Source organism: Orycteropus afer, unplaced genomic scaffold (genome assembly GCF_000298275.1).
Source record: "Orycteropus afer afer isolate SDZICR_OR568_19922 unplaced genomic scaffold, OryAfe1.0 scaffold00087, whole genome shotgun sequence".
Taxonomy (NCBI): domain Eukaryota; kingdom Metazoa; phylum Chordata; class Mammalia; order Tubulidentata; family Orycteropodidae; genus Orycteropus; species Orycteropus afer.
The window spans coordinates 3,387,027-3,399,611 of NW_006921674.1; the positions used below are offsets into that span (position 1 = coordinate 3,387,027).

The 12,585-nt window shown below is 36.6% G+C and overlaps 1 protein-coding gene across 1 annotated transcript in view; it reads right to left on the minus strand.

Moving 5' to 3' along the window:
• MMS22L (MMS22 like, DNA repair protein) overlaps positions 1-12,585 on the minus strand; it is a 191,066-nt gene that overhangs the window by 108,993 nt on the left and 69,488 nt on the right. Inside the window, exons 11-13 of the mRNA XM_042781136.1 lie at positions 8,993-9,112; positions 6,293-6,519; positions 2,385-2,897 (exon numbers count right to left, since the gene is read on the minus strand). Of these exons, the coding sequence (XP_042637070.1) occupies positions 2,385-2,897; positions 6,293-6,519; positions 8,993-9,112 (860 nt within the window). The remainder of the gene's footprint in view (positions 1-2,384; positions 2,898-6,292; positions 6,520-8,992; positions 9,113-12,585) is intronic.

The window sequence follows — 12,585 nt, forward strand, 5'->3', positions numbered from 1 at the left end:
CACCTTTCTCTTCACCTTCTCTGTTTGTTCCCCAGCCACCGTGCACAATCTGTGCAGTCCCTGGCTATCAGGGTGATTTTTAGGTTAATTCTTAGGTCCTACCACCAGTTGGGAATCTTCAAGCTGCCTGTACCGTCAGGGTCACTCAGGGCGCTATCGGACCGCAGCTCCATATGTCTCCTTTTTATGGTATTTTCACACAAATTCTTCTGCTAGTTGGGGTTTAGTCCACTTCTGTATCCTTCCCTTCAAGGCTCTGGGGTCCAAGATTATCTTCTGTGTCTGTGTTAATTGGTTTCCCTTTTGTTTGTTGAAGAGGGTCTGTGCAGTCCTTCCGCCTAGTCCGCCATCTTGCTGGAAACCACCGGGTTTTATTCTTATCTTTAGAATTCATTTATTCTAAATACGCTCAATACAATCACCTAGATATGGGAAGGGAACTCTGTTGGATCAGTGCCTAAGTCAGTTGACTGCTAACCAGGAGACTGGCAGTTCAAACCTGCCAGCCACTCCTCAGAAGGAAGGTTGGGCAATCTACTTCCATAGAGATACCGCTTCAGAAACCCAAGGAGGGTTGCTATGTGTTGAATCGATTGGACATTAGTGAGTTTGATATTTTTTTTTGTAAGATATGGGAAAGGAGGTTTTCTCAAACTCTTTTAGGGAAAACAAAAATATGTGTAATGTTTTCTTTTTGTAGATAATTTGGTAACATAATTCCATTTATCAGCACATCAATTCTATTCTTAGGAACTATTTTACAGATATACTTCCACAGATATTACAGAGATGTATACATGTATAATAAGCTCTGGTGGTGTAAGACATTTGACTGCTAACCAAAAGGTTGGTGGTTCAAACCCATCATCTGCTCCGTAAAAGAAAGATGAGGCAGTCTACTTCTCTAAAGATTTATAGCCTTTGAAACAATGGGGTTCGCTATGAGTCAGAATTGACCTGATGGCAGTGAGTTTGGTTTTGGTATATATATATATATATATTGCAAAAAGGGCAAGGAGGCCTATATTGTAAATAAAGCTCCATTTGTAATAGCATATAATGGTTAAAAGTATCTTTCCATTATTTGGGGATTCAGTAAATTTTGATATAGCCATGTGGTGAATAGAGTAGCTATTAAACAGAATTAGATTGGTGTCCATATACTACCTAATGGAAACATGCATAGCTGTTCATGAATATTAAGTGAAAAAAGAAAGTTACAGAACAAAGATCACCCATTTTGTGTTTGAAACCTATAACGGAAGTGAGGGAAGTAGGTCAGAAGGAGCTACAAGAAACCATTTTACTTTACTTAGAATTAGAGCAAGGTTGAAAAACTATTTAGGAGAAGTAGTAGAGGAAGATGGAGTCTGGGGTTACACAAATGGTTAATTCCTGAACTACTAAGGCTAAGTTAGTGGTTCAAACCTCCCCAGAAGTAAGGCCCAGCTACATGCTTCTGAAAGGCCTTGAAAACTCTAGGGAGTGCAGTTCTACTCTGCACACTTAACACTGCCATGAGTCGCAATTAATTTGGCAACAACTAACAACAATGATGGAAGCAGCAGTCAGGACATCAGATAACATACAGCATTGGGCAAATTGGCTACAAAAGACTTCTTTCAAATGGTGTCTCTTTGAGGACTAAGGTGCGCCTGACACAAGCCATGATATTTTCAATCACCTCATATATACGCACATAAGAGCTGGACAATGAATAAGGAAGACCAAAGAAGAGTTGATGCTTTTGAGTTGTGGTGCTGGCGAAGAATGCTGAAAGTACCATAGACTGCTAAAAGAACTAACACATCTGTTCTGGAGCAAGTGCAGCTGGAATGCTCCTTGGAAGCGAAAATGGCCAGACTTCATCTCACCTACTTTGGTCATGTTGTCAGAAGGGACAATTCCCTGGAGAAGGATGTCATGCTTCGTAAGGTGGAGGGTTGACAAAAGAGGGGAAGGTCCTCAACAAGATGGACTGACACAGTGGCTGTGGCGACGGGCTCAAGTACAGCAAGGATCATGGAGCTGGTGCGGGACCAGGTGGTGTTTTGTTCTGCTGTGCATAGGGTCGCTATGAGTCAGAGACAACTCAACAGCAGCTAACAACAATTAAAACAACAACAACAGCAACACAGTAGAGAAAGAAGTTCAGCTCTGGATTATAATGGAGTTGCTCTGAGTTCAGTTTTACCTCTTATGTTTGCCTAAGTTTCCTTTTAAAGAAATACTGTTTGAAAGAACAGTTTGAAAACTACTGATTTACACCAATATAGCAATAAAACTAACCGCTCCCTATGTTTGGATTTCAAGAATATGCCACACGAAAACCTTAATATAAAATCAACATAGTTGATACAGGAACACGTTACTGAAAAACATACCTGACTCTGGCCAGAACAGCTTGCAGAAAGCTCAGTAGTATCCTAAGCTCGGATTCTCGACAAGCTGGCAAAAGCATAGTAAATCCATCGTTAAGCAGTTTTTCATGGGAAGGATTCAAGCAATGGCTGGTCTCAAACACTTCCTGGACACCATCAATGTAGATGGAGAGAAGTGTCCAGAGAGTTTGTTTCTGTCCTATTTCATCATTCTTAGATACTAAGAATTCCTTTGCTTTCTCCCGGAAATCACCAGAAAACTTCTCAGCCAGAACACCAATATCCAAATTTTTCTGGACATACATTAGGAGGAAGGCCATCTGACCCTTCCAAATGAGGGCTCTTTGAGAAGATGTTTTAGAGGCAGACCTGAGGAAGTTTAGGAGGTCTAAAACATGACTTGCTACATCTTCCACCTCTGCAACAGCTGCTAACAGTAGAAAAAGGCTGAAAAAGTTCTGAAGACCAACTTCTGTTAGTTCTTCCATTCTCTTTTGATGGAATTTAGAATATATTCTGTAAAACATAAAAAACACTGCTTTAATAAAATTGTTCCATTCACAGAAATACATCTTTAAAAAATGACATTAAATATTCATGACAGTCTTATTGCTTTAAATTTTTAGCCAATTTTTCATTTTGATATTGCCATGTCACTTTTTCTACTTAGATAAAACTCACAGAATAGCCCTGCCTTCAAATTTCTTAATGATGCAGCCAATCACCTATAAGTGAATGAAAGGATTTAGTGGCTTTCCCCAAAGGGCAATAAAAATGTTCTTCTCACACAGTATATGGCTTTTCTTTTTAATTTCTTTCTTTATCTGTATTGGCCAATAAAAAGGAATATATAATCTTTTAAGCACCATTTAAATGATGATGCTCTTCACAGAAATCTTAACAAGACAACTTTATATAACAATTTTCTTTTAAACCCTTTTTCCCCTCGCTATCACTTGCTTTATTTATACCTTAAGGCAATTAACTCAAGGGGCTACAAAAATTATTTTTACCTTTTGTAAAGAAAAATGGTTAGTGTTCAAATGTCCAAGATAAGACATTAAGAAATCTCTCATCTGTGTTATTCAATAAAATTTAATAGTTACTATCTTTCTCTCCCATCAATTAAAGATTTAGAATTAAAAACAATTCATCTTGAATTCTGACTTCGGGTTGTTAAAATTTGTAACTTCTGTAATTGACTAATTCAGGACAGAAATGAGTAATGTTTCATAAATATGCTTATTTATAAAGAATTACTAGTCAGTAAGCTTTTGAAAGTAAAGATCTGTTTAATTTTGTTTCTTCATCATGATCATCATGGCTACTACAGTGCTCAGGGAGAAGAATTTTCCTAATAAACAGACTTGTTATTGAATGAATTCCAATGATTTCTTTCAGTGGTAAAGTTCTATGAATATTACGTCTTCCATAAAATGCCTTAAGAATTGAAAACAAACTGGCAGTTAGAAAAAAGAAAAACCTGTTTGAGCTATGTTAAGTATTAACATTTAGCAAAAAAATTATCATTAAAAAAAAGTATAATCTAGAAAACCAAAGATTCATGGAAACAATTAGTCCTAGTGACTGGTACACCATGCGATCCACAGCCTATACAACTATGAGATCAGAAGAACCAGATGGTGCCAGGCTACCACTGTCAACCACTCAGAGTAGGATCTATTTAGGAGATCCTGGATAGAAAGGGAGAACAATGGGGAACAAAACTCAAAATCACTTAGGAAAAAAAAAAGGGGGGGCAGGTTGGCTGGTCTGATAGAGCCTGGTGGAACCACTGAGACTATGGCCCCTAGCTACCCTTCAGGTCTGGAATTTAACCCACACCTGTGGCTTCCAGCCAAATAAAAAACAGGCATATGAACATTTACTTGAGTCAGATACACTCTTTGGAGAGAACAATGATGGGAGAAAGAAGGGCTGTTTATGCACAGGGAGATGGCTCAGGGAGCAGGAGTGCATGGAGGATGGACAGAGGGAAGAGGTAACTGTCGGGAGGAAGTGGGAGGGGAGCTGTTGCATTGGGGTAAATTGTAGTCAATGTCATGAGACAAAGTGTATGCGAACTGCTGTATGGAAAGTGAATTTACTCTGTAAATCTTCACCCAACGCACAATAAAAAAAAGAAAGAAAGAAAAGAAGCTCCCAATAATCAACTAAGCGGGGCTAAAGGAAAATGCCAGATTTTACATGATAATCAAAGAAACTACTCTAAATGATACAACAGCTATCTTGATGAGATGGAAAAGTGGGCTAGGAAAATGGAGGTAAAAAGAAATGGGAAATTTCAAGGACCTATAGTTTTCATAGTATAAATATAAACAGAACCAAAGATAATTTATTAACCGTAATTTTAATTTCAGTTTTACCAACTGGTAACCAATTGATTCTGACTGGTACTTTTATGTTAATTTACTCTGTATTCATCCTAAATTTCTCTCTTACCTCCTCCTCCTCTGTCACAACTAACCGGTTTTCAAAGTTCATACAATCTATCGTTCTAACAGCTCTGTCACTTGACACTTCTTCATTCCTACTAATGTTGCCTTTAGAAGAGCTTTATCATTTTTCTTTTTTTTTTCAACTTGACCAGTAGTACAATTGTTTCCTACCTGGTCTCCCTGAAGTCAAGCTCCTTTCCAAGCAAAATACTGAAAAAACTTAAGAAGGTTTTCTAAGTATATAGAATACATCCAAAATCCTTAGCCGATATACAGGACTGCTACAATCTATTTTTCACTCCAAAATGTATAACCATTGGTAAAAACCATTATATTTTAATATTTTATTGGCACCTTCTTTAACCACTGAACCTTGGTTATCTTGGTTTTGTCATTATAAAATTGAATAACGATGGTAGCTCCCTTCTAGGTTTGTTGAGTGGAGTAAGTGAATTTATACTCACAGAGTTTACAATTTCAATCAAAGTATATCTTAAAACATAACTGCTCAATAAACGGAATTTATAATGCTCTGTTACGTAGAGAAAAAAAAGTATAGTCTAAATACTAAAAACCAAAGTGTATCACCATAACCGCACAAGAATTACTCATGGTGTGAATCAAATAGGAATTTCATTTAGTGATTCTTGAGAGGTCCCCTATCTAGAACAAGAAGTATTCTGTTCCTTGAGACCTCCTACCATATAAGCTAGGCAAGTGGCAGATGATGGTATACTGTACAAGAACACTAGAAAAAGGGCTAACAGTCAAAGGGAACAGAACATAAGGAGATAATTAAAAATCATGACCCATGAAACAAGCAAAACTCTCAGAAGAAAAGGGGAACAACATGGCAATAAACTAACATAACCGATGATTTATTTCACACTACTCCAGAAATTAAAACAGGGCATACTCCCCAAATTAGAACATGAGTTAGTTACCGGTTATTATAGCATATCCAGTTTTCATTCATGGAAGCAGTGATCATGAGAGTGCAAGGCTCAAAGAACACAAAGCTGTACGTAATACCAGCCATTCCACAATTTGGATGTTTTCTGTCATTTTTATTTAATAAAATTATATCATTTTAATTTGATAAAATATTTGCAGCAGTTATATAATAATATTTTATTAATTTTGTCAAAAAAACAAGTTCTCTAATATTTATTTAATATATCTAATTTCTATTCTTAGTATTGATGAGATAAATGAGAAATGTTAAATAAGAAATGAAAACCAAGTTACGGATTAGACTTATTCCTTACTTTAACAAATTGTCATGATCAAAAAACTCCGTATTTTGCTCTTCTACACTGAAGAATACATTTTAAATGTTTAAAGCACAAAAATTCTAAGCATAAGTGAACTTAAAAAATACAAACAGTAACACTTTCCCAAAGATAACAGGGATCATTTATGGCTAAATAAATAAGTAAATACACCACATACCTTCCTTTAACTTGTTTCCAAGGATGAGGGCCATTGTTCTTCATTGCTTTCTTAATTACTTTTGCCAAAATGCAAAGGAAAATGGTATAACTACTGCTAGACTTATAAAGGTTGTGGTCTTGTTTATCAGAACAGCAGGTCTTCACCATTTCAAGCATAGACAACGGTGACTTAATTATATTTGTGAGGCCTTTCAAAGGAAGCCAAGAAACACTGAAAGAACTATTCTAAGAACAAAACAAGATTGAAAAATATTAAGTATCATGATAAAAGAAAAATGGAAATCTGCAAATTCCGCTTAGCTCAACAGAAATAGGACCCATCTTAATCACAAAAATTATGTAACCATTCTCATATCCACCCCACAAAATAAATTCAGTAATTGCATTTAACATCACAAAGTGTCCAAATTTCTGGATTGTCCTAAAAATGTCTTTTCAACAGTTGGTTTGTCCATACATTACATTTGGTTGATATGTCTCTTAAACCTCTCTTACTCTATATAAGCTTCCTTACTTTTTTCCCTTCTTGTTGTTACGTGCCGTCGAGTCGGACCCAACTCATAGCAATCCCTCCTTGGGTTTCCAAGGCAGTATCACTATGGAAATAGATTGCCCCATCTTCCTTCTGAGGAGTGGCTGGTGGGTTTGAACTGCCAGCCTTCTGGCTAGCAGTCAAGTGCCGTAGCCACTATGCTACCAGAGCTCCCACTGGGGGAGAAGGGCAATTGAGTCATTTGTGGTTGGGAATTTCCACATTCTGGATTTAGGTGCTTGTATGCTCTTGTGTCACTTAACATATTCTTTTATCCTTTCTTTGTAAACTGGTGCCTACAATTAGACACTTGATCAAATTCCGATCAGGTTTTTCAGCAAGCATTTTTCATTGATAGTACTGAGTACCTCCTATGGCCTCTAGTTAAGGAGTACGTAAGTTATGAATGTCATTCTTTTTGTACTGTTAAGACTGATCAGGTTGTCAGCCTAATCTATACATTTTTGTGATCTCCATCAGCCTTCTCCTTAATGATGTTAGCAGTCATTGATGATTGCTGCCCTGATGCCTTATTTCATCAGATCTACAAAATGAAAATTTTCTAATCTATGATCACCTTGGAATTTATTAGCTCATCAGATATTTGGTTACTTTAATATATAGTTTGTATCTTCTTTTATTTACAGTTTTCAGAATAAAGGTCCCCCTCCTAGAATAATACCTTTCTAAAAATATCATAAACTCAAGAGATTTAAACATACTTGGTATAATTCAAATCCATTGCAGTCATTACATTCTTAAGATCAAACTGTCCCAGATTTGGGTAATGCAACGCCTTTCAAGTTGTCTGCTGTATCCTTTTGACATGAGTCTGGTTTAGGTTGGTACCTTCCCTGCTTTCTCTTATGACAAGATATTACAGTGTCATCTTATACACTTTCTTCCCCAGAATTGAAATCAGTCATTTCAGCCTGACATTATTCTTCAGAGAAAAGCATTTTTTTCTCATTTTAAATAAGCTGATATTATGCTCAAATGCAAAGCTATAATTACTTATAAAACTTCCATGTAACTCCTTTACTTCTACCTCTTAAAATTTTATCGTAATAATTTACCCACCCCTTTCTAAATCTATTGTCCCTATTCTAGTTCTCATCCATAGTATTCTTTGCTTATACTATTGTAATGAACTACTACCTCATCTTGAATCAATTCATTTTACACCACTTTCAGAACAAAATTTCTCCAACACGTATCTAACAGATCACACCCTTGAATAAATTAGAATTTAACTGCTCATTTTCTTCAACCCTTCACAGTCTATAAGGAGCTCTGGTGGTGTAGTGCCTAAGGCATTTGACCAGAAGATTGGCCACCCCAATGGGCAATCTACTTCTGTAAAGATTTACCACCTCAGAAACCCAAGGGGGTCACTATAAGTCAGAATTGACTCAGTGGCAGTGAGTTTGGTTTTGGTTTTTCATAGTCTATGCCCAGTCTACTTCCTGTACTCTCTGTATCTCCTACCACTCTCCATAGTCATCGCAGGCCTATCATTCAGAAGTATTTACCATAGTAGGAACAGACCATACTTTTTCATTCCTCCATACATTTGTCCCTACTATACCTTCTTCCTGGGTGGTCTTCTTCTTCTGTATGTGAAAATTCCACTCACTCCCCCAAGACCAAGTTCAAATGTTAGGATCTCATAAAGTCTTCATGAGTCCACACACTGGGTCAGATGCACCCTCATCTGGGTTTCCATGCCATAACTTTTTTTTTTTCCCACAATATATGTAACTGTCCAATAGCCTGCAAGCTATGCAAGTGCTAAGAGAGTATCTTATTCAAAATAGCAGCACCAGTTCAATGTGTCACAGGCAATCAAAACTGTTAACATCATGTAGAAAACATTTATAAATGAAGATGTTTAAAATATATCATTCTCTTGCAATTTTGGCTACTTTGTTTATGCTTACTCTCAAGAGAAAAGGACACCCAATGATCTCCCTTAGGCCAATGCTCTGTAAACAAATGTAAAAGAAAAAAAACCATTCTTGACCTATTCCAATGTACTCTGAACAAAAATTTTAACAATGTTGGAAAATTCAGAACTATTTCTAATTAAACCATAAAAATGTTCCTTTGGTCTCATGTACAAATTCTTCAAATTCCTGGAAAAGACTCCAGATTCTATCTACTTACCAGATTCTTACTATAATATTCCCATAGAATGGTGACAATTACAGTGTTTGGTTCCCAGAAATCACAAAGTGTCAAACAACAGAGAAGATACATTCGTAATTGTTCTTCTAGTATAGCATCCTAAAAAATAAACTTAAGTTGTGAGAAAGTAAATGGGCTCTAGCACCATGAATATTATCACTTGACACTGTACTGAATAATCAGGTTCTAAAAAGAATATGAATATAGATCACCAAATCATACCCACTCTCAGCTTCAGGACAGAAGGTCTAAATCAACATAAAGTAAACTTCTAAAAACTCGTTTTAAAGATAACTAACATATTCAGATAATGGAAATTACATAACTCAATTTGACTTTGAACACAATTATTTAAAAATTACGACATGTTTCATAATTGAATGGAGTAGGAAACCTAGAGACTGGAAATGAAACCTAAACCAGAATAAAAGGAGTGCCAAAAATGATCAAATAATTAAGATGTATTCAAATCCGGACAGCTTGGTCATATTTAAGTACTTGGTCGATTTCTTTAACAGGATTACAAAGGTTGTTTTTTAAAATCAAGATGATTGGCAGAATACGTCTATTTTCAACTTTTTTTAGGGGGTTGGTGGGAGGAAAAGAAGTAGGAAAAAAACTACACACATACTTAAATTCAACACACACAAGGTGCTATACGTCAGAACCAACAGGACAGCAACCAAAAACAACAAAATAATGTTTTATGATAAAATAACCAAGCGTGTCTGTTAAAAAAGTTAACACACTCCTGAATTTGACAATTATTTATTTGGAGCTTACTACACACCAAGCATTGTTCAAAGGTATCAGACATAGTGCAATGAATATATCAGACATGGTACATGCACTAACAGTGCATATACTTTTTGGAACAAAGGAAGAAGGGGACACCAAAAACAATATAAATTCAAGCAAGTATAGTTGCTATGAAAAATAAAATAAAAGGCAAGATAATATGGCAGAGTCAATTATGGAGGATGGACATCATTATTAGATCAGGTGCTATGAAAAGAAAATCCCTTTTGATGTGGCATTAAAGACAAATGATTAAACAAAAGGGAACCAACTATTTTAACACTTGGAAGCACATTCTTAGGCAGAGAAAACAGATTTAAAGTTCCTGATGTAGCAGTAAACTTGGTGTTACAGGATAAAGTCAAAGACAGGTAGACAACATTTCTACATGAGACCTTAGAAGTCTTAATAAGAGAGGTTTGGATTTCATTTTAAGTAAGTTAAGAAACCACTGGAAGATTATAAACATAGGAGTAATATAATCTGATTGCTTCAAACACATTACATTGCATCATTCATGGAGAACGAACACAGAGAATAAGAGTTGAAGCATTTAGAAAGCAATTCTGTGGAGCTCTAAGACTGAGATAAGCAAGACAACTTTAGAAATATGTTGAGAAACAGAGCTGATGGGATTTGCTGATGACTCACATTAAGGTGGGAAAGAAAGAGTAATTAAGGAGAACTCACAGGTTTGTGCTTAAGAAAATGGGCTAGTGGTACTATTTCCTGAAATGGCAGACTATGAGAGGAAAGATAGGTAGATTATACCAGGGCATCCAAGTAAGATGCAAGTAAACAATTGAACAGATGGGTCTAGAGCTTAGGGGAAAAAGTCAGAGTTGTTGATAAATTTGAATGTTACCTTTCTAATGATGGTTTTTAGGCTAAGATTTCCTAGATCACTCAAGGAAAGAATATAGATGGAGCAGAGAAAAAGATCCAGAGCTCAGAGTCCTCTACTATTCCAACATTTAAAGGTCAAACAAGAAAGGAGACTATAAAAAAAGAAGTAGCCAATAAAATAGGTAGGAAACCAGGCACCAAGAAAGTCAAGAGAAGTATTTCAGAAAGGGACAACAGTAAACAGGGTAGAATGCTGCCAAGTGATTAAGATGAAGAGAAAGAAGAAATCTTGGGTTTGACAGTAAGAAAATCACTGGTGGTCCTGATAAGAGCATTTCAGGAGGGCTGATGGAGACAGAAGCTTAACTATGGAAGGCTGGGGAGATAACAGGAGGCGAGGAAATATAGACAGCTAAGTGGACATATATAAAGTCTTCGAACAGGTTAAGAAGAGACATCTAGTGCACAGGGAAAGGAGTTAGCCTTAATAAAAGCAGTGAGCTTCTAGTAAAACAGAAAAGCAGACTGAGAGGTCAAGAATACAAAGCAAACATATGGGAAGATTTGAAGGTGCAAAGATAAAGGTGTTCTCATCTGAATGCTTTTATTTTCTCAACAATCTATAAGGCAAGACGTTCAGCTGACTGGACTGAGGCAAAGCATGTGTTGAATTGTGTGTTAAAAAGAAGTTCTGAAATAAGGCATTTTGGAGATAATATTCAGCTGCTGAATTATGGAGAAAACAGAGGAAGAGTAGGTTTAAAACAGTTAAGGACTATGGAATTAAAGGTATTTGTGACAGAGTGATAGCAATGGATTGTGTAGGTCTGAAATCTAAATTGTTTAAGGAGGAAAATGAGGACACCGAAGAAGACAGAAAAGTCAAAAAGTCAATGGTGATGGTCAGAATGAAAATGAAATGAAAACATGTAGAGCATAACTGGGAAAAGAAGGATGAGAGGATAAAAGAATCTGATTGGAAATGAGGATAAAACTGAGAGGACAAGTAGATCATACAATAATGGTGGGGTCATTAACAAGACCAGTATACAGGTACAGCAGAAAATAGTGAACTTGGTGCCACATTATTTGAAGAATGAGAATGACCCAAACATGAGTAAATGACAGCAATGTGCAGATTTTTATTGACATGGTTTTAATTCTTAATTATTCATCCTTTAAAATGTTCTTCAAGGAGCTCTGGTGGTACAGTGGTCAAAGCATTTGGCTGCTAACCAAAAGGCTGGTGGTTTGATTCTACCAGCTGCTCTGTGGGAGAAAGATGAGGCAGTCTGCTTCCACAAAGATTCATAGCTTTGGAAACCCAAAGGGGCAATTCTTGTCTGTCCTAAAGAGTTGATGAGTCAGAACAGATTTGGTGACAGAGAGTTTGTTTTTGAGTTTTAAAATGTATTTTAGACCTTAGCTCTCTAGAAATTTCCTAAATCTCACAGCAGAGAGTGATCTTTTTATACTCCCAGAGCACCCCAGTTATTACAGCACTAAGGTGCTCTGGTGGCACAGTGGTTAAGCACTCAGCTGTTAACCAGATGGTGGTGTTTCAAACCGACCAGCTCCTCCATGGAAAAAGATGTGGCACTCTGCTTTCATGAAGAATACAACCTTGGGCAGGATAAGGCAGTTATACTCTGTCCTACAGGTCTTCATGAGTCAGAATCAACTCAATGGCAACGGGTCATCATAGCACTTACAATATTAAATTTTGTCTATGTGTTGGATTGGGTTCTCTAGAGAAACACAAAAACCAGCAAAGTGTATATATATATTTACAGAGAGAGAAAGAGAGAGAGAGAGAAATTTATCTTAGGTAAATGGCTCACAAGCGTGTAGAAGCCGACAAGTTCAAGCTGAAAAGTTCATCTCTGGAGGGGGATGGGGCCTGGAGCCACCTGGCTTTTGCACGCACG